Source organism: Misgurnus anguillicaudatus, chromosome 12, assembly GCF_027580225.2.
Source record: "Misgurnus anguillicaudatus chromosome 12, ASM2758022v2, whole genome shotgun sequence".
In the NCBI taxonomy this organism is placed as follows: domain Eukaryota; kingdom Metazoa; phylum Chordata; class Actinopteri; order Cypriniformes; family Cobitidae; genus Misgurnus; species Misgurnus anguillicaudatus.
This window is the reverse complement of record NC_073348.2, coordinates 6,285,738-6,309,018: the sequence shown is the minus strand read 5'-3', so window position 1 is coordinate 6,309,018 and position 23,281 is coordinate 6,285,738. Positions and strand designations below refer to the sequence as shown.

At 37.5% G+C, this 23,281-nt stretch overlaps 1 protein-coding gene, 1 long non-coding RNA gene and 1 pseudogene across 10 annotated transcripts in view; all 3 read left to right on the top strand.

Moving 5' to 3' along the window:
- Positions 1-3,785: 3,785 nt before the first annotated feature.
- On the top strand, positions 3,786-7,023 carry LOC141368964 (uncharacterized; annotated as a pseudogene).
- Positions 7,024-8,883: 1,860 nt separating this feature from the next.
- Positions 8,884-23,281, top strand: part of LOC141368965 (uncharacterized) — a 36,673-nt gene continuing 22,275 nt past the window's right edge. Inside the window, exon 1 of the long non-coding RNA XR_012372377.1 lies at positions 8,884-9,095. This is a non-coding gene — a long non-coding RNA (uncharacterized lncRNA). The remainder of the gene's footprint in view (positions 9,096-23,281) is intronic.
- Positions 10,770-23,281, top strand: part of LOC141368962 (uncharacterized) — a 29,526-nt gene continuing 17,014 nt past the window's right edge. Inside the window, exons 1-7 of one of the 9 annotated variants that reach the window (XM_073873818.1) lie at positions 10,770-13,793; positions 15,043-15,096; positions 15,203-15,262; positions 15,551-15,616; positions 15,936-16,001; positions 21,936-22,001; positions 22,325-22,390. In XM_073873818.1, the coding sequence (XP_073729919.1) occupies positions 15,055-15,096; positions 15,203-15,262; positions 15,551-15,616; positions 15,936-16,001; positions 21,936-22,001; positions 22,325-22,390 (366 nt within the window). In that variant the 5' untranslated portion in view covers positions 10,770-13,793; positions 15,043-15,054. Of the gene's footprint in view, positions 15,263-15,550; positions 15,617-15,935; positions 16,002-21,935; positions 22,002-22,324; positions 22,391-23,281 lie in introns of all 9 variants that reach the window. The other 8 variants (XM_073873813.1, XM_073873820.1, XM_073873817.1 and 5 more) reach the window with 8 other exon arrangements.

The window sequence follows — 23,281 nt, the reverse complement described above, 5'->3', positions numbered from 1 at the left end:
ATCTAATAACAATTTTTTCTTAAATATATACAAGCATGTGTGTGTGTATATATATATATATATATATATACAGGGTGCGATTTGTGAAAAAAACAGAGGGGGGGATGTTTTCATAGGCGTCGATTTCGGCGACGGTGGGTACCCACCATATTTCGTCATGAGTCATTTTGTACCCACCACTAGTTTTAACTTTTTTGATTGTTTTCAGTGGTTATGAAGAGCAATATGAGAGAGAAATTTGGTAATTATTGTCCGACCTAAACAAAAATCCATTATAATATTATTATTTTTTAAAATATTTTTCTAATTTAAATATTTCTAATATTCAGAAATGCGCTCTCCGCTCACGAGCTCTGATCGGAACAAACCCGAACCTCACTGTCTGCTGAACTTGCGCAGAAACATAAAAATATAACCAGCTTTTCAAAATAGTTTTAAAACTAAAGATTTATACTATTTTAGCACAAATTATGAGCTTATTGACGATTTTTTATAATTCTTGACATAATGCGTCTCTGTCCACAGCACATTTTAAAACATTTTAATTCATAAAATAAATCATGAGAACATGAACTCATCACTGCATTTGCAGGAATTGTAAAATCTTTTTTCTTATTAACTCATGAAGCAGCCTAACGCAATATTTTTACTGTAATAGCTTTTTTTTCCCCACACATATGAACTGTGATCATGCACAACGAAAAAAACACGCAATAATTAAATCTTGAATGGCAAAACTATATGGCACAATGTAGTGTCAACTTAAACATAAATATGAACAATGTATTGATTGCAAAGTTAAACTATTACAGTAGAAACCGTTTTAATGCTGCTTTTAAAGTAATAACATTAACTTTACACCGCGATGCTTTACAGTGATTTACAGTGAAATTATAGAAAAGTCAGATGCATTATGTGTTAGTCACTCATTTGCGCAAACTGGACGCGCCCGCGCCTCGCTAAACGCCTCATCGGCATTTATCATGTGTGTAACTTCTGCCATTCTCAATGGTGTGACTGGGACACTAACTCTGCTTGTCATCATAAACAGATAATCAGATTGTGATCTTTATTCCCGCTTTATTAATATGCGGCTGAATATGCTGCATTTCATCTTTTCGACACACAGCTCCATAACCATCTCGCAAGTGTTGATAGGCTATTACTCGTGAGATGTAACCTGGTCTGTAACCAATCAGATAGCGCCGTGGGCGGGACATTGATCAAGTCTTCAGAGTGGTGAATACAGAGATGCTGCGCGGCAGCTGTATCAGAGCCAGCCAAAGTAGCGCATTTTAAAACAAAATTGACTTTAATCAAACCACGGATCCGTGATAAGTTTTGTGATCCGTCTCGCCACTAGTGTAGTAGCACTGATCACTTTGAGAGGGGGATAAATTTATCCCCACCGGGGATAAAAATAATTAAGCAGAGGCAGGGATACATTGACCAGAAAGGGGGAAATCCCACGCATCCCCCCCGGCAAATCGCACCCTGTATATATATATATATATATATATATATATATATATATATATATATATATATATAATTATACACAGTACACACACATTTATAATGTAAATACAAACTTTTATTTTGGATACGATAATTACAATATCATATCGTGACAGCCCTACAACTAATAACTACATTAAATTACATTAAAAAACTACATACTAAATAATACATACAAAATATTACTTCTGCCCTGTCTATTTTTTTTCTTTAAGACTGGGGCCGGTTGCATAAACCTCTAAGACTAGTCTTACAAGTTAGACATCAATTTATTTTCTTCAAAACGGTTCATAGCTTTTTTAAATCAGTTACATAAAAACGTAGATAAGCCTACATTGATACCGAAAATTAAGACCGGTAATTAACCGGTGACTAGCTGATAGTAGGTCATACTAGAACTTAAGACACTTTCTAAACATTATGGCTATGTTTATGCAACCGGCCACTGGTATTTACTTTTTAAGTCAGTTGCATAAAATTATAGACTGGTCTAATTTACAGTAAGACAAAAACGTAAGACTGGTAGGCTACCCCTTGGCTGACTTTCCTTTACAATCTATGTTGCCATGGACACAAATAAACTGTCAAGTTTCAGCTCATATTCAACTAGAAGATTATAAGTGTTACTCAATCTAAAACGGCAGTAGCTTGCAGTGTTTAAAATGAAGCAAATAATAATAATAATAATCACCATCAAAACATTATTAACGTTACTCACGAGAGTATCGATGCGACAGCGGAGACCGCGACGGCGCGACCGCGTGTATCTTTCCCTGCTGTGGGTAACGTGCGACCGCTAGCTTGCAGTGTTTAAAATGAAGCAAATAATAATAATAATCACCATCAAAACATTATTAACGTTACTCACGAGAGTATCGATGCGACAGCGGAGACCGCGACGGCGCGACCGTGTGTATCTTTCCCTGCTGTGGGTAACGTGCGCCCGCTAACTTGCAGTGTTTAAAATTAAGCAAATAATAATAATCGCCAAATAATAATCGCCATCAAAACATTATTACTCACGAGAGTATCGATGCGACAGCGGAGACCGCGACGGAGCGACCGCGTGTATCTTTCCCTGCTGTGGGTAACGTGCGCCCGGTACTCCGCTCTTGCTCCCCCCGGGGAATCCCCAAAACATCGGAGATTCGTCTCCGTATATTTCAATTATCATTTCCGTTGTCCATTTCAATTTGAGATGGTCCTCCGAGATAGATGTGAGCTTATTTTATGCAATGGTCTTTCTTCAGTTTCGTTAGTCAGACTATTTGTCTTAAGATAATTACTAACAATATGTCAGGGTTGATTCACCATGCTCTAGGACAAAATTGTGGGAAAAAGTCTCTGCCCTGGGACCAGATGAGACTTAACAGTAATGAAGAAAAGCCAAATTTATAAATTAGACTACAACGCCCTAAATATTCATTTATTTTTTTAATAAAAGGCTCCATTTTCGAGAATATTACGTTTTTGTTTTTACAAACTTACTTTGAAACGCTGGTCCTCTTGCCTCTTGCATCCCCGGCCGCGGGACTTTGACGGTTGAGCTTGGAAATGGTGGCCCCGCCTTTGCAGTTCTCTCCTCTCTCACGATTGGTTGTCAGATTAAACCAATCACAAATATTTCTGCCCTCAGGACAACTTTGAGTCAAGAAAATTCCCACGAGCATGGGGGGGGGGCTTGTGAGCAAACTAATTGGCCGGGTCATCGATATGTCCAGGTTTTTTATCAGACATGGGTGGCAACCCTAGTTGATGCAGTAACATGTGAAAAGTTATTACAATTCAGCAATTTGCTTATAGAATGAAACAGTTGTTTTGGATTTCTTTGGTTGTCACCAATCCTCTCGGAAAAATAATCAGATCTTACAGATACAATCCTTTATATATTTGTAAGGAGTCTCTCCAAGCTTCATAATGAGCAGTCAGACCAATCAGACCCCACTTACGCTCCATTTTATGACAAGGTGTCTTCATCGTATGCAAGTCGTCATTATACCAAAGGAGCAGGACGTACATATGATACAGAACGTGACTTTAGAGGTGCAAAAGAGTACAATAATTTCTTTAGCAACCCTGAGAAAACATTATTGATATGGTAATTACACTGGTAAATGATAATTATATGGTAATTAATTTTGATTACTAAACATAATCCTTGAGTAAAGGTCGAATTGTAAAAATTAAAAACTGTGTTCATTTGCAGAATGAAATTTTAACTTACACAATTTATTTCCCTTCACGACATGCCAAATGTCAAACTCGTAGTAAATAAATGGATAATCCTCCAGCATGATCTTTCTCATGGATGGTGATCTGTCAGAGGTCTACTGTGATGCCTTTTCTCCAAAATTTTATGTAGGCCTCTTTTAAACCAAATAGGCCCCAAGGCCGCTGAGCTAGATGCTTCTGTTACCTAAAAAAAATGTAAGATGCAACAAACATACTTTATATTAAGTTGAAACATGTTTAATCTTTCTTTATAGTGTTTCACTTAGGGTGTAATAAGTATAATATTCTGTTAGCTTGTACATACATTTACAAAGTATATAACCATTTGTGGTGTTTACTAAAATATTGCAGAATTGTACACTGTATGTCACAAGTCTGGGTGGACCCAGATACTATGAGGTCAATCCCCTTTCTAATTTCCACCTCGAGGAGGTTCCCAAAGCCACCCCAATGACCAGACACACAAGGTACGAGTGAAATTAAAATGAAACTTTAATAAATTACTTTAAAAAAAAGGGGGAAAGGGAACTTAAAATAAAGGCCTCTTCTGGCCTCCAGGCAAGTTTAAAAGAAAGGGTAGGGGATGGGCCTTTTGAGGTTTCTTCTATCCGTGGCGCCATCCGTTATCCTGGAGGCAGAATTGCAGGTAACTAGTAACAGTGGATACGGTAAATACTCTTCGGGTAACTGGTTCGTAGTCTTCCTCCTTTCGAGGGCTCGGGCTGTAACACAAGATCACACGGCACCTTTAACTGTGACTTTCTCTCTTACTTGCAGGTGGCTAGTAGCAATGGATACGGTAAGTACTCTTCAGGTAACTGGTTCGTAATCTTCCTCCTTTCGAGGGCTCAGGGCTGTAACACAAGATTACACGGCACCTTTAACTGTGACTTTCTCTCTTAAGCCTAGTTTATGGTCGCCGCGTCCACAAGGGCGCGTTGGTGCGCGCGGCAAAAATGACGTCAACGCGGAGTGGGCGGTCGCGCGCGTTGGGTGCGCAAGACCCCATTTCGCGTGGCGAGGTGCACGGCATTTTTTGTAACTTTCCGCGCGGCTCCGCATCCGAAAATGAACGACTTCGAGGCGAGTTTGTCCGAGCTGGTACGTGCCTACCGCCATATTTATGACTCCTCTATGCGGGACCACAAAGATAGCCAGATGGCGCAGAATTCGTTGAAGGAGATTGCCACAACTTTGGGGAAGGAAGAAATTGTTTGCAAAAAAAGTGTGGAAAAATCTGAGAGACCGATTTGTTAAAGCAAAGAAAAAAGTTAGTGGAAGAAGCGGTGACCCTGGTGGATACAACATCAATGTTCCAATTTTAAGTGAACTTGGATGGTTGTCCCAGTATGTAAAACACCGTGAAACGGATTCCAATATGGAAGCAAAGGTAAGCATTTTTTTAATTTTCTTTAAAATAAAGTAATGTTCTACTCGCATTTTTACGTGCCTTAATGACGGTTTTTATGTTATTGCATAAAACTCTGTAGCCTGTGCTCTACATATAACAGTGATCTATAAAACAATGGTATATGTATTTACTGTACAGATAAAGTTACAATGTTTGTTTGTTTGTTTGTTTGTATCGACCGTTTTATCGGATACACGTGCGAACTTCCGGTTTAGGGTTTTTAATGGTCTGACTATTTGCTAAACTGAACTTTTGAACAAGTACCTCGTCGAAAATTACAAATGTTTTGATGTCCTAGGTAATGTACGTGGTGTTTGTTTTGCTTGCCATATAAATAAACTACGTTTATAGTACTTTCTTGGTATTTACTCTTGGCGGAGTTCACCGGAAGTTACAATTTGACCTGGGTGGGGCGCGGCTTTTTTTGTGTTGTTACTTCTGAAACCGTCTATATATTTTAATGTATATACATCTACATTTTCTAAATCTGTTGTAGATGTATATTTTGGTTTTTAACCTTAATTCATTTATTTTTACATCTTGCATGTGTAAAGGAGGAAGAAACAATGAACACACCAACCATCATAGGCCTCCCACATAACCACACACAAAGAAACATCTTCATGGCAGAGTCACCTGGACACTCTTCATCTTCACCACAGTCATCACCTGCTATAGACTTTGGAACACCAGAGACCACCTCAGACAGCTCTTCCCCAGGAACCTCAACACAACTTCACATTTCACCAATCATGGTTTCTTCTAACATTCCTGCATCTCCATCACCATCTTTACCCGACTCACAAAGAACACCAGCACAGCACCCCATCCCGTCCCCGTACTCTTCTGTCCGTAAAAGACAAAGGGCAAATGAAGATGCTCTGCTAATGCGTCTAGAACAGCTGGACAGGGACAGGCAAAGTCGTCAACAAGAGACTGAGGACTACCGATTTGCTGTTGCTATGGCTGACCTGCTAGCAAAACTGGACACAAACAAAAAACTTGACGTAAAATTACAAATTAATCAAATTTTGTTGGACGCTTTAAGGGACAGAGATGCCTGAAATTTACAACACATACCATCCACTTGGTATTATATTGTTTTTTATTAAAATCGAAAGTTTTTGTGTTGCAATGCAATACTTTAACATTGTAAAATTATTTGTTTATTTGGCACTGCAGCTTTTTCATACCTCCTTACCTTGTGATGCATATAAATATCTTTAAAAAAAATTGCTTCCAGTTGTTTTGTATATATTTTCAAGTGCCTATAAAAGAATTGCTAAACACCTTTTGTTGCTTAGCCTTCATCATTATATATAATAAACACAACAATATACTAATGTGACAGTGTTTACATTTTATACTTGTTATAAACATTTACAAGAAAGAATATACTATAATTAAGTACTAGTCCTTATTTATATTAGGACATAGTTTGTTGTAGTATAAACATACATTACAAAAACAAAACTAGGGTACATGTTAAGACAAAATCAATGCCACTGATAAACTGTAATATATGTTAGTGCAAGATGTTTTTTAACCAAAGGTGTGGTAATACGCATTGTAGTCTGGGACTAAAGTGACACACATTCTTCTTGTAGAATACATAATCTTCAATAAACAGGACGACTACAAATGTGACAGACAGTGATTAGCCTGTTCTTTTGTTTCAAAAGATAAAGGAAACATTTACAAAACATAATGTACTTTAATTATGAGGCCTTAGTTATATTAGCAGTTTTACGTACTTTTTCCAAACCTACATTACAAAAACAAAACTAGGTTATATATTAAGACAAAAACAATGCCACTGATATACTGTAATATATGTTTGTGCAAACTGTTTTTTAACCAAGTGTGTCTGTAATACGCATTGTAGTCTGGGATTAAAGTGACACACATTCTTCTTGTAGAATACATAATCTTCAATAAACAGGACGACTACAAATGTGACAGACAGTGATTAGCCTGTTCTTTTGTTTCAAAAGATAAAGGTAACATTTAAAAAACATAATATACTTTAATTCAGTAGTAGGCCTTAGTTATATTATGAGTTTTACGTAGTTTTAACAAACATACATTACAAAAACAATACTGGGGTATATGTTAAGACAAAAACAATGCCACTGATATATATGTAATGTTAGTGCAAGATGTTTTTAACCAAAGATGACTTTTACATTTGTGAGTAAGTAGTGATGGATTTTAATGTGTGACTTTTTTATATTTTTAGAAAACAATAATAAAGACACAGACCAAGTTGTCATGTTGATAAAAATTTATTTATTACAAATGTTGTTAAAAAGAAATGTATACTAAAACAATAAACATTTAAGAAAAAAGCAATTGCACAACACAAAAACCTAAATGTTCAATTACTTGCACTCAATACTGTGCATTATTGCAAACAGCCCTTTTTGATAACAGCGTCCTGCCAAGGTACAAGTCCCTGTTGCGTAAGAAAAATTGACATCAAGTCATTTCTCACAGCTATTGCAGCATGTGATGCTCGTGCACTTGATAGTCTTCCTGCGTCAACCATGCTGCAGTCTCCTGACACAATTGTTCTCCATTCTCCTGGCATGTGTTCTCCTGATGCTGTGGTCCCATCAGCAAATTGTGGAGGAATGTACCTGGATGTAGCAGATGTGGCAGCATCCGTGAGTGTTAACATATTGTGTAGAGCCACACATGCCTTCACAAAGTCGACCACTTTCTCTGGGTAGAACTCCATTGGACGACCCAAAATCCTCCAGCGTGCAGCAAGGATTCCAAAAGTGTTTTCAATCACACGTCTGGCCCGTGAGTGCCTATAGTTGTACACTTTTCGAGCATCATCCAAGTTAACACCTAAAAAAATCAATAAGCAAACATATTAGAGATATAGTTCTTTATTTCTTCAGTCTTACACAGCTTACATCTTATTACTTTGTTTAAAGTGCAAATAAGGCTTTCTTACCAGGATATGGACGCATTAAGTTCACATGAAGAGGAAATGCAGCATCTCCCAGGAACACATGTGGCAGCTTGACGTTGGTGCAGGGCAGATTTTCGTGCTGTGGCAGATCAAGGGTGTTCTGAAGAAGCCTGGATCCAAAAATACTGTCCTTGAAAATCCCACCATCACTTTCACGTCCATATGAGCCAATGTCCACCATGGTGAAACGATACTTTGCATCACAAGCTGCCATGAGAACAATGGAATGACTTCCTTTATAGTTATAATAGTCGCTTCCAGCGTTTGGTGGTGCCTTAATTAGGATGTGTTTCCCATCCACACTCCCCAAGCAGTTGGGAAAGTTCCACACTCTCCAAAAGTCCTGCCTGATATCATGCCACTGATTGTCTTTTGGAGGGGATACAAATATGGGGTGAAAACACTGCCAAAACTCCACACACACACAAAACGTGCCCCACTCGCGCCCAACGACCCACAAACAAACCCAGTGTGGCCCGCAAACGCAAAACACCACCCACAAACCAATGCACCCCGCTCCGCAAACAAGAAACGCACCCATCAAACAAACGCAGCATATCTTATAAGTATTTCCTCTATGACAAAAACATCCTCCAAACACAAACCAAAAATCCCCCAAGCACGAAAAAAAATCCTCCAAGCACAAACCCAAATCCCCCAAGTACAAAAGAATCCCCCAAGTATAAAAAAAAAATCCCACAAGTACAAAACAAAACTCCACAAGCACGAAAACCCGTCACGTGACTTTTGGCACTAATTTTCCGCCTTGCTGATCCACACACACGCCCCCAGATCCACACACATGCTTGTAAAATGGGATGTAATTTGCACTCCACAACAGCAGGTGGCGCTGTTACCGACTTGCTTGCCGCCGCCACGGACATGGAAAGAGAAGAGAAGAAGAAACGCTGGCGTGAGGAGGGTGTTTTGAACACGATGAGCGGCCAACAGGTGAGTTTGCAGTCGTTGGTGAAAAATCAAATGTTAACTTAACTCCAGACATGTCTGTCGTGGGTAGAGTTATATATTTAAGCAATGTCGCTCGAGTAGGAGTGTGATATTGGTTTATATTGTCACGGCTGTGATTAGTCCAGAGGCACGAGGCCGATATTGCTTTATACAAGAGTTCGACGGCACACGTTTGAAAAAAGAAACTAAAAAACAACAACGGAGTTATTTTATAAGCCTCTTTGTTTGGGAACTACTTTCTTCCACCGCGGATTTGAAGGCCAGAATGACAGGTAACACTTTTGGCTGTTTTGAATCTCATAAGTCATAATAATTCAATAGAGCGAATAGCCGTTTCTTAATATTACCATTTCTTGGTCATAAAGTGTAGTTTTAAGATTAGTTCAGGGAGAATATATATGTATAATATTCAAATCTGCAGTTGATTAGTAAAGAGCGCCTTTTTTGGTGTCATGAAACTATTACTTGTTTTCTTATTCATATTTAGTGTCTGTTGTGTTGTCATTTTGGCGCGAGGTAAAATTGAATAAAACTTTATTTATATACTATTGCTTTTCCATTTAATCTTAACGCAGTACGAGCACTCGCTTTATTATTGGACTTTGTTCTTGTCAGTACTACATAAAACAGTTTTTTATAAGTGTCAGAGAGATGTTTTTTGCATGCTTCTTATAAATATATCAGTGGCGATATCTCACAATGTGTTTTAATAGTCACGTGAAAATAAATTATCACGTGTCCCAATGTAAAAGCTGCAGAAAAAATGTAAAAGCTGCAGTGCTTACCTGCAGTTCCACGGTGTTTTTGCGTCCTGAGGAGAGAGATCGCCCCAGAGAAAATTATTGACTTCATTGCTTTATTCCAAGTGTATGTTAAACACTTAAAGAAAAATGCCTCTTTTTACCTCAACTTAGATGAATTAATACATGCCTATCTTTTTCAATGCATGCACTTTTAATCTTTGCACAGCACCTCATGAATCTTTTTTCTGATTTAAGCCCCATTCATTCCTTAGGATCCAAACATTTTATTTTGTGTCCTAATACTTACTTGTGTAACTCCTAATGTAGTGTTTGGTTTTGGATCCAAAGGAATGAATGGGGCTAGGCTAAATGCTAACACATTCAAGAGGCACTGTACTGTACAAAGATTAAAAGTGCATGCATTGAAAAAAGAAAGGCATGTATTAATTTGTCCAAGTTAGTGATGGTAGAAATTTATTCAGTTTTTCGAAGCAGTTCGAAACACCACACATGCTGGCGACCCTTGCTGGTCAAAATAGTGTAAAAGCAGATCTGTACAAACATTTTACACTTTCTTTTAAAAAATAATAGCAAGATTTGTATTAAAATGTTTAAAAAAATTGTTTACCTTAATTAAGACGCAACTAAAAGTGTATTATGTGTTTTTTGTTTTATTTAGGGCAAACAAATCATTAAAACTAATTCCCCTTTTAATTATGCAAATTTTGTCATTAACTCTGTCTATAAACAAAAAGTTGACAAAATGGTACTGTTATTAGTCAGAAGTAGGGATTGACCGATATGGATTTTTTTTGTGCCGATACCGGGTGTTTTTTCAATCAGCCTTAGCCGATGACCGAAACAGGCTGCCGATATTTGGAGCTGATACTGCTTTACTCACTCAATTTACATCATAAAAATGACACGATGATACCAAATGTTACAAGTCTCAATTTAAAAAAGTAACATTTATTGAACTTAAGAAAAAACTGTTTTTAACAAATAGTAAAAGATCCTTTGAAAGTTTAAAACTTACCAGAGCAGGCTTCCAGCACTCTGTCTGTAAATAATACCGGGAAAAATTTATCTGCGAACGCAGAAGCCACATATCGGCCGATGCCGATACATGTAAAATTAGGGCTGGGACGATTCACTAATCTGCCGATTCAATACATTCCCGATACTTGTGTGCCGATTCAATACATATTGCGATTGTGTGGGTATTGGGATTTGTTGTTTCAATCTGATTTTTGTTTGCCAAAGAAAGGCTAGACAATTGAAAATACTTGATCATACCTTTAAACGGACTGTATATGAGTCATATTAGCAAAAACAATGTATTAGGCCTGCATCTTTATGAATTTAATTTTAGGAGCAGACCACATAAATAGTGCATATTTTAAAGTACCTTAAATCATAAAACTATACCAAAGCACTGAACTTAAATATAATATTCAAATGTGCAACATAATGAATAAAAACAATCTCTGAAATAAAACAAAGTGCTATATTAAACTGTTCCAATAAATAACAATAAATAAATAAGCTACTGAAAAATGTTTTTAAAATGTAACAACATATTTAAGACTCTAGATAAGTAATATGTGCTACAAACTTAAAACTAAACTAATGCTTGAGAAAGAAAGTGCAGTGCGTTGTCATGATCCAGTCTATTATCGCCATAGAAACCGGAGGCACGTTTGAGACTGCACATGCGCATTAGCGCTGACTGACTTTGATCATTGGGTTTAACACTGTTAATCAGACCCGGGTTCTCCGTAAGAGGTTTAATGCATTTAATTCGTCTCACGTTCAGAAACATGTAAGGATACAATGTGACACGGAGCTTTTGCAACCAAATTCATCGAGAAACAGAGCACGCAAACGCACAACTCATCGGGAGAGACAAAATGCCATTATAAAAGCGTGTCATTGTCACTTGAAAGTGCAGGAATAATTTCCTGAAGAGGTTTGCTCCCCTGTCTCTGCCATGGTTTCGCTTTCTCACTCCAGCTTGAAACTGATAAGACATTATCTATATTACAGAGAACAACAAATACGTTTCGCCCTTTGTTGGAATAAAAGCGGTAACGTCTCCTCGCCAACTCTTTGGAAAAGTAAAATAATTTAAAATATATTGATTCTGATGTAAACGAATCTATACCAAAATCGTTTTATAAAGAATCACGATAGTTTGGTGAATCGATTTTTTTTCTCCCAACCCTATGTAAAACCCACAAATATCGGCTCGATATATCGTCCGGCCGATATATCGATCTATCACTAGTCAGAAGGATGCATGTTTTATGAACTTTTATAATAAAACTGACCCGAGTTCAGCTAACCATATACACTGGTCATTTGTGATCAACTCCCCCAAGTGGTGAATTGTTGGATTTTCGATATGTTTTGAAACAGTTATGATATAACGAAGCCTCGTTTGCTAAAATCACGTGACTTTGGCCAGTTTGAAACAAGCTCTGAACCACTAAGTCGAAAAAAAATTTGTAAACGTTTCAAAGCCTCATGAAGCGTGCTTCATAATCGACCATCACTAGTTTAAAGGTCCTGTTCTTTCTGCGTTTTTGCAGCTTTATTGTGTTTACAGTGCGCAATATAACACGTGTTCATGTTTCATGTGTAAAAAATGCATTATTTTTCACACAATTTACTTATCTTTATACCACGGTTCTGTTGAATGCTGTATTCTGATTTGCTGAGAAATGTTCTATGGGTATGCATTATTTTCTGATAACCGCACACCTAACTTGTCAAGTGTCTTAAAAATAGGCACCAGAGCAATGTTTGTTGTAACCGTGGCATACGAGGAATAATTGACTCCGGTCCTTTGAATTATTTGAAAATAATGCACACCCGCGGTGTAACGGCATTACCACCACCTTGGATGTGCATTATTTTATTATAATTCAATGGGCTGTCGTAAGTCATTCCTTACGTGTAGCGCTGTTTTCACTGTCCTCAAAATGGGCTGATGTCTTCCTTGTTCTATGAAGTCCCTCCTTCAGAAATACAAAACGAGTTCTGACTGTTTAGCTTGGATCCTGTGTTGTGATTCTATAGCATTAGCTTAGCTGTTGACTAACATATGCCTGTTGGTGGAGCTTAGTCAAAAACTGTTCTACTGACGTCATTAATGCAGGAAGTAGAGGACTGTAGTTCAAACTGGCCGTTCGCTGTAGGCTTAAAGACGAATTCTGTTAAAGAAAATAAATCGCCTGGCAGTTAACTTTGAGCTTTATCATTTTACAGGTATTATTCATGTTATTAAAGCAACATTAAACACTAACTAGGGTTTAACAATGGGATCAGGGAGAACGTGACCTTTAAGTTGAGGTAACAACATAGTAAAATATTGAAAACGGTGTTTTCCTTTTAATCTTATATTATCCAAGAGCGCTGATCTTCAAGGAGATAATCACTTCCGACTGGGATTCACAAAATGATTCACGAGCTAGTGAACTTAATGAGACACACGGAGAGTGTTAAAAACAGTGTTTGTGTGTGTGTGTGTGTGTGTGTGTGTGTGTGTGTGTGTTGGTTTTGGTGGATTACAAGGTCTTTCCACCAGTTTACATACCAACACTATAAGGACATTTGGGATTATAAGGACAAAGGACATGTCCTTGTAATTCAAACATTATAGATTCATCTGTCTGAAGCTAAAAAACAAACTACTGCTTTTTTAAGAATGTCCTTTTAAGTAGGTAAACCAGTTTTATAGTGTTTTTGAGTGTATCCCACTACTGCCACCTATTGGCAGGATTTGCCACTGCCGATTTATACACATTTCCACACAAATGGGCGTGTAATCGCGGGCTTTTGTTTGATTGGTTAATATGCTCACGCGCAGTAGAGAGATTTGGCTGGAGTTTGAGTAGCAGCAGAATGGCGGCCATTTGACGCAGCTCCCAATTAGGTAAGTAAATAATTACAAGTTTAATGTATTGATTCATAGAAATTAGTCATATTTATGTTTATTTCTGCACTTTAGTTCGGTTGGCAGCAGTTAAAAGATACATGCAGTGAAGTACGAGACATTGTGTTCAACTAAAATGCATGTACGTTAATTAAAAGTTAGAATTATTAAGCGGCATATGTATTAACAACTACGACTTCGATTGACTGCGATTAGTCCGCAATTATGAACGCGATATAACCTAGTTTGTTAATGAACTAAGTTACGGCTCTGTTTAAGTTAGTAAGGTCCGCTCCATGAATGCAGTTAATGGCGATTTACTACTTATCCCGAAGCGGCTTTACTGACGAGATGCGCATGATAATTGTGTGCATTTAATCGTGCAGCCCTATCAAAAAATACGATGCATTTTGTAAAAACCAAACGAAAGTAATCGAATGTGAGATACGTGATGATAATGACTGGGTTTTAAAGTATGGTATAGTTTACTCACGATGTGGCTGAATCCAGCTCCATTGGCACGTTTTAAATTGCATTCAGTGCGTCGAGAAATTTCCAGAGTTAGTCGTAGGTAAGTTAAAGTATTCTGAATTTCTTCAAATGTCAATTTGACATCTTTTGATGAAATTGAGTTTAGATGTTGTAATATAAATCCTCCCTAAAACAATCTTTGAACAGCATTGTAAAACCGTGTAGTATTTTAATCTTTTAATGTCAGACTTTTATACACGTCGATTAAACAGTAACTTAACCTGGAATTGGTTATGCTAATTATTAATATAATGACAATTACACTACAATACAGGTGTATAATTTAGCATATTAGATTAACAGATTAATTAAAACCGCGTGTACAGCTTGAATTCCTGAATTAAAACGAAACGAAATGGAATAAAAGAATCGTATCTTTACATATTTTGTGTTCTTTGCTTAGTAAATAAGGATTAAAATGAAACCTTCAAGCTGATATGGCATTATATGCAGTGTTCAGAAGAAGTTTGTGTAAAAATATTTTGTAATGTGAAACATCATAAAATGAATTGTACTTTAATCTCCAGTTAGCATTACTGTACAATACAGTATTATGGAAAATGGGATTATATTTTACTCAGTTTTGCTAATGAATTGCAAAGTAAGGTGGATGGGGATTGTTTAAATGTTTAACATTTATGTATTTGCTCATTTTAACATGAATGCATTTGCTGTGTTTTTGTTCTGTTTATATATGTTATACCTTTTAATTGTGAAGCTAGATGACATAATGGACATAACTACAAGGCGACGCAGGCCATGGAGAACCCAGGTAAAAATGTTCTCCTCCAATACAATGAAACAGTATTTTACAGTTTCTGTACAATCTTAAGATGATACATTATTGTTGTTCTATTCTGTTTTTATATTCATTACAGAGGATCATTACTGTCACATCTCAGATGTCAGAATTGCATTTACACACAAGTTCAGAAGAGGTAGAGAGCGTGAGAGACGTTCGGGCCAGTAGAAAGTATTGTCACTTGCCCGATCGGGCCAGTGCGTCCCCTCAGTCACGAAAATATAGTTTCATCAATGTATATTATTTAACATCTTTGGCAGGGCAAGTAAAAACCTGTATAAAAAATTATTTGCGTTGAGCCCTGTACTAGTAATATTATTATTTCTATTTACTTAAAATATTTACATTTTGTAATGTTTTTATCCAGCACTTTTTATCTCCTGTAAATGTTTTACAGTAGTTTTTATTTTCATTGTTTTTACAGATGATTACAGATGTTCGCACCACTGAGACATTTACACCGTGTGTCCCTGAAGCAAGTTCACATCAGGTATTACATAGTTTTGTAAAATACATTAATATAAATGCCAGCTAGTGTTTATACCTAAATAAATCCTGTTGTGTGATTCATTTAAATACTCTCCTCCTATATATTTTGCATCTGAAACTCCCAACATATGCAGTAAGGTCAACTGCAAAGATAACTGTCCACACATTTTTATTAAATTTTTTTCACTGTGTCTTGTAAATCGTGACATTAGTTTTGCGCTGATGCAAGCTGTTAATATATGTCTGGCCCTTTTTTCTTATTTTGCACCTTTATCTTCAGTAAATGTCTTACTGAGTTTTTATTTTCATTGTCTTTACAGATGATTACAGATGTTGCCACCACTGAGACTTTTACACCGTGTGTCCCTGAAGCAAGTTCACATCAGGTAGTGCATAGATGCATTATTCTTTATACACGATGGAGTTTTAATTTGAATGCATGTTGGTTTATTTTATATCTGCAAAGTAGAAAATTGATGTAGAGACTTGATATCCTCTTGTTAAGACCTGACTAAAGAATACCATTTGCGGGTCCAAGCCTGTACTCGCTTCATGTGAGTGTACATTCTCAACAGCCGTTTATGAGCGCTATTTAATGATATAACACACATTTAAGCTAGAGCCTGAATGATATTGTTTTTTACACATTACCAGTGCACTCTACCTTAAAGCAACACTAAAGAGTTTTTGCTCTTTGCTCCCCCTACAGGTTAGAAGCGTAATTGGCCATTAAAGGCGGAGTCCACGATGTTCGAAAAACGCTTTGGAAAATTAGACGGGCCGTCTACCAAAACACACTTATACCCAATCAAATCAAATCAAATGCCGGGTTGCGTATGTGTGGGGCGGGTCTATTAACAGAAGGTCCAGATTCTATTGGGGTAGGGGCGTGTTTGTTTAGGTGATTTCAAATATCAACATTGGCTTTCAAACATCATGGACTCCGCCTTTAACACTGTCGTAAATACTGGCTCTGATTGGATTGTAGGTCTGCCGTAAAGCAAGTTTTTGTAGTTTTCACTCGAACTACAGGACCGCTACCCGACGGTTGGAAACTTCTTTAGTGCGGTTTTGGCCGATAGAGGGCTGCAAAGCGAACGTGAAAGTGCCGTTCACCCTGTTTTGAGTTGATGAACGACTAAAACTTTTTTGGAAAAGTTATTTCAAGGTAAAAAAAACTCTTTGGTGTTGCTTTAGGATGCAGGCAAAGGTGTGAGAGAAGGGAAAGCTCTCATTTGTCATCTATTAGCTGGTGACATTACATGTAAGTTTGTAACCATAGTAACACTAATGGCGTCTCTGCTATCACTGTGGTTAAATGCCTACGTGGGGACGTGCATCGTCTATAGACTCTTTTACAGCCCACGTGATCCAATAGCCTGTGTGTGCATTTAGGCAACAGAAGTGGTGTTATTCCCCATTGGTTCTAACGTGTTAGCAACTCGGTTTATTAAAGTTTATTAAAACAGTTTCCCAGCATCAAAATGTCTGGTTGTTGCGTTTGGTTACACTAATATAATATACTAATATACGTATATATGGCCACTTTATTTTTGGCCATCTGCTAACGTCTTCTATCCACTCCACTATAGTACACGGATCTGGTAGCTGTGTTGAAAAAGTTGATACGTTAACTTTTTAAAATAACTTTGTCTGTCTGTGTTGCTTCACTGCTGATTCTTGTCATACTTTCGTTGCAAAACTGCACCCACATATGTTGCCACGTCATCAATGTGTACAAACAGTAAAAGGGTCTATGCTGACCATAGCTTTGCCTGGTCGTAGTTTCAGATGGTGCTCAAGCTTAAATATTTTTCACAAAGCTGGACGTAGCTAATTCCGATGTAGGGCTTCTTTCACCCAACTTCTTACGTCCAGCTGGTGCAACGGGCTCCTAATGGAGCATTTGGACCTGGAAGTTGACGTCAGACTTAACAAGTGAATAGTCAAGCACTGTATTAACCTGACAACACACTGCACTTAAGGACAGAATGGTTTGTCAGGACACTGAAGTGGGATGGTAGTCTACACCATTTGTGAATCTGACAACACACTGCATTGTAAGGACAACGATTTGCCAGGATGCTGTAGTGGGATAGTAGTCTACACCACTTTTTGCAAACTGTAGGTGTCAATAACAATTTCATAACACACTGCACTATGAGGACAGAATGGTTTGTCAGGACACTGAAGTGGGATGGTAGTCTACGCCATTTGTAAATTTTGCAAACTGTAGGCGTCAATAACAATTTCATAACACACTGCACTATGAGGACAGAATGGTTTGTCAGGACACTGTAGGGGGATGGTAGTCCACACCATTTGTGAATCTGACAACACACTGCATTGTAAGGACAACGATTTGCCAGGATGCTGTAGTGGGATAGTAGTCTACACCACTTTTTGCAAACTGTAGGTGTCAATAACAATTTCATAACACACTGCACTATGAGGACAGAATGGTTTGTCAGGACACTGAAGTGGGATGGTAGTCTACGCCATTTGTAAATTTTGCAAACTGTAGGGGTCAATAACAATTTCATAACACACTGCACTATGAGGACACGACAGAATGGTTTGTCAGGACACTGAAGTGGGATGGTAGTCTACGCCATTTTTAAATTTTGCAAACTGTAGGTGTCAATAACAATTTCATAACACACTGCACTATAAGGACTGAATGGTTTGTCAGGACACTGTAGTTAAACAGTGGTCTGCATCATTTGTGAATTTTGTTACTGAAAACCCTAGCAGCAACTGTTGCTTTCGAGTATGGCTGTTGAAGTAGCGTCGGCACCATTGATGAGCGAGTTGCAGCCAATGTAATGCCTGTGGTGTTGTTGTTAACAGACTGAACGCTTGATTTCACCCGGGCATTTAGATATGCTAGTTTTTCATCAACAAAATCTGCGAAAAACATTATAAACGCGATGATCATGTGCCAACTAAACTGTTTCAGTAGGTTCTCTACATTATTACAGAGAGTCTGCTTTATTAAGATAACTCCACTTTAGGGCTGCAGCTATCGATTCTTTTTGTAATCGATTAATCTAGCACTGAATCGATCGAGTAATCGGATAAATTTTTTTTTGTGTGTTTTTAAACAACCAAAACAAATAATGCATAACGAAAATTGCTTGGCTGTAAAATGTTCAAGCATTTGGCTTTATTTCTAAAAAAACCAGAGGTATTTGGCTCCAAGAAATAAGCCTATTTATTTAAATTTTTTACCTATTTAGTGTTTATAAGTGCCAGTGCCAACAATTAAACACTTTAATTTATTAATATGCACAACAGGTTTCATGCTGTAATCTAGCCCTGAAACAAAGTAAATATCTGGTTTATGTACATTTCTACACCTGCAGCATTTACCATTGGGCTACTAACATATAATATATCATTTTTGGGGTGAGCCTATTTGCTATGGTAACAACCTGTGTGTGCACACGTGCTGTGCGTGAGGAAGAGTGACACCCCAGTCAGACGTTCAGTTGCTTCATTGCATTTTGGTACGGCAGAAATAAATACATTCCTTTTCAATAGAACGCTGCATTTGGTTTGCATCACTTGCATTGCAGTGCATTTTAGGTTAAGAATCCATTCGAAAAATCACCACATCACGTCCCGCTGTATACAGTGAATGCATGCTGAAATTATTGTTGCGTGGCTACATAAAAGTTTAAGCATATGTGATGCATTGCACGATCGGTCTGACTCGCGTGAGAGAGAATAACTTCCTTATGCTAAACTCCAATAAAACAGAGATTATTATTATTATTATTATTATTGAACAAAATATGTCAGATTACAAGTTGCCCATATATGATTGCACTGTGGTGCCGTTTTTTGGTACACACACCTGTAAAGTGCGTGCGTGTGTGTGTAGGGGTTCTTTTTTAATCTATACTCTCCTGCAATTGAACGTGAATACGTTTACTACTGAAAAACATCAAAGCTAAACATCATATCTAGTCAAACAGATACAGTATGGGATTAAAATCAGCGGAAGCTACGTTACCTTGTTTCATCGACGCTTGGTGAAACAGCAGTGGATGTTTTCAGTTCAGATGCTGAATGTAATGATCCCAAACTTTAGACATTCTCTCTCTGCCGTTTATGGACATATTCGCTCCGCCATCGCGCCAACTAAATTAAAAATGTACCACGCGCTATGATGTGCTTCCTGAACATTGAACAACGGTCCGTGTGAATCAGATCTCGGCGCGTGTAGTGCGCGTCATAGGAATTTAATAAGGCTTTTTAAAGGAATTTTTTGAATCGAGTAACTCGATGAATTGTTTCAGCCCTACTCCACTTTCTTTAAAGGGACATTTCACAAGAATTTAAGATGTAAAATAATGCTGGGTACACACCAAAAGATAATCAGGCTGATTTTGGGCAGATTTTCCCCCCTTCCAACAACCCTAACTATGTCCCGATTATCTTGATGGTTCTACAGTTTATCTTATCAGATTTTCCCTTGGTGTGAGGTGTGTTAAGTGTCCAAACCTGATCGGAAGAACGTCGGAGCCACCCCGATCGCAAATCATAAAACATGTTTAATATTTACGATCAAAATTCTTGATGTGGGGGGGATCCCGAGGACAAACGCACGCACGCTCTTGAGATTATCACGTGAAACTAAACCATATCCCAACTGAAAGTAAGATGATGGAAGACGGAAGCAGTCTTGGCGCAGCACAAAGGGAAGTTGATGTGCACAGCAGAGATGGAAGATCAGCTTGTTGATTTGTGTCAAGAGCACGAATGTTTATACAACACGTCGTGTAAAATTTTCTGTGAAAATCATTCCAAACATTGTCATTGAAATTTCTTCCTGCATATCGTCCAGCATGCTTATTCTAAAGTCTGCGTGAGATTTTGCAAGATTTCTTGTGTTCACATTTAAGACTCTTGTTGAAAATCTGTTTGTGTGTGGTGTGCTGTCTTTGACACGTCATGGCACACAACACACTACGGGAGCAAAACGGTTAAATCTAGGATTTTTTTTATCCTCATATTTGTGGTCTATCACATTTTGAAAATCTTGTAAGATGTAAAAAATCTTTTGGTGTGTACCCAGCATTAATCTTTGGTGTCCCCAGTGTAAGTATATGACGTTTTAGCTCAAATATCATATAGATAATTTATTAACACCACCACTTTTCAATATTTTACAATGTTCTTATCTCAACTTAGATTAATTAATACATCCCCATACTTCATCATTGTACAGCGCGTTGTAAATGTGTTAGCATTTGGCCTAGCCCCATTCATTCCTTATAGGGATGCTCATATCAGTTAATTTTCCCGACCGACAACCGTAGCTTCTAAACCGAACATTAACCGTTAACTTATAAGATTTTAATATGAAATTGTCATTGAGTAAAAATACAGTTGACGGTTGTCTGTGAACTAGTAAAAACAAAACATTTAATTTGAACGTGCAAACAGCAGCGACAGATCAACAACAGAACCAGGATTCGTACATCATCAGATATTCACGCAACATTACCTTATTAAAAAGCAGAGGATTAATATCCATAGGGCAGATTGTCTCCGTTTCATCTACCACAGTGGTCATTTCTAAAGCAGGATGCTTTTCAGAAAGTTTTGGTTTTGCGTCGTCTTTCTCTGTTTGTGCAAAAAAGAGAGATGTTTATGGTCAGGGTCAGAGGCCATCACCGAACGTCTGTCCGGATGTGTGCGAGACGGACCGCGTCATCTTGTGCGGACACGCGCGCGTCTCCGTTCAGCTTCCAAACACGCATACAAATTATTTCTCATACCAGTTATTACTTTATCAGACTGTCAGGGCAGCAATCATTTGTGTCATTTACAGGACATTCACAAATTAAAGATAGAAAAGTGGCGAAATGTCTGTCTGCTTATGACGACACGCACCATGTATTAACAAATATTTTTTTATTTTAACTGATAATGTTAATCGGTCATAAATCCTTACCTTCGGTTAACGGTTAAACGGTCAATGTGAACATCCCTAATTCCTTAGGATCCAAACAGGTATAAATTTAGAAGCCACCAAACACTTCCATGGTTTCCCTATTTAAAGACTGTTACGTTTGTAGTTACACGAGTAAGTATGGTTGCACAAAATAAAATGTGGCCATTTTTTAAGGCAAATTTCATTACTATTTTTCCACTGTGTCTTTAGTAAATCCTGACAGTAGGTTTAAAACAGAAAGGGGTTTTGCGCTGATGCAAGCTGTTAATATATGTCTGGCCCTTTTTTCTTATTTTGCACCTTTATCTTCAGTAAATGTCTTACTGAGTTTTTATTTTCATTGTTGTTTTTACAGATGATTACAGATGTTGCCACAACTGAGACATTTACACCGTGTGTCCCTGAAGCAAGTTTACATCAGGTATTACATAGTTTTGTAAAATACAATAATGTAAATGCCAGCTAGTGTTTGATACCTAAATAAATCCTGTTGTGTGATTCATTTAAATACTCTCCTCCTATATATTTTGCAACTGAAACTCCAACATATGCAGTAAGGTCAACTGAAAAGATAACTGTCCACACATTTTCGTTACCTTTTTTCACTGTGTCTTGTAAATCCTGACATAACAGATTGCATTAGTGCAAAACTAAATATATGTCTGACTCTTTTTTTCTTATTTTGCACCTTTATCTTCAGTAAGTGTCTTACAGTAGTTTTTATTTTCATTGTTTTCTTTACAGATGATTACAGATGTTGCCACAACTGAGACATTTACACCGTGTGTCCCTGAAGCAAGTTCACGACAGGTATAACGTAATTTTGTAAGGGTGTTTTCAGACCTGTAGATCGATTGCTTTGTTTCAAAATTTGGGGTTAAATGGCTACAATGTTTCAATTTCATCTTGGTTCGATTTGCATTCACATGCCAGTATTTCCAAACAGACCAGACTTTGTGAATACAAGTAACGTGCAAGTAAACTCTTTTAATTGGCCAGAGTGCATCTTTTTATTTTCCATGATTCCACTCAAAGTTGTCCTCAGGATGGATAGACAGCAGCTTTACAAGATTATTGCGTGTTTTGTTGGTAACTGCAGTTATATTCAGGGGTGCACATAACTGGTGCGCATGCGCGATTAAAATAAAAATGTGCACTAGACACACTCTAAAAGGAGCATATGCGTACCAACGTTGCTGGAATTTTGTTACATAGTTACGTAATTTACTGCAATATAATGTATTCCTTTGTGCATCTTTGGTAAGATAAATTATTACAAACGTGTTTAAATGAATTTGTTAGCAGCGATACAACAATCACTGGCCTGATTGGCCAATTTAAATATTCAAGCTCAAAAAGATCTTAAGATCAAGCTGCTTAATAAGGTCTGAATACTTTACTTGCGTGTTGTTTGATAAGTTTTGTTTGCACGCACCTCTAAACATGAGCGCGATCCACACCTCAAGGCGCTTCAGACAGCACACTAGTACAAGCAAATAGCAAAGACTGCACACAAATGCCAACTGAGTTTGTTTTCTTGCACTTGAGCAGACATTTTAACACAATTATCTCAAAATCCTGTGATATAGTAGTACACAGACTTTTACGCATTAAATGAATATAAGCAATTTGAGGAAAAAAATGCGTGTGTAACAATATATTTGATGTGTGCACTTAAAGTGACAGTACACTCTAAAAATG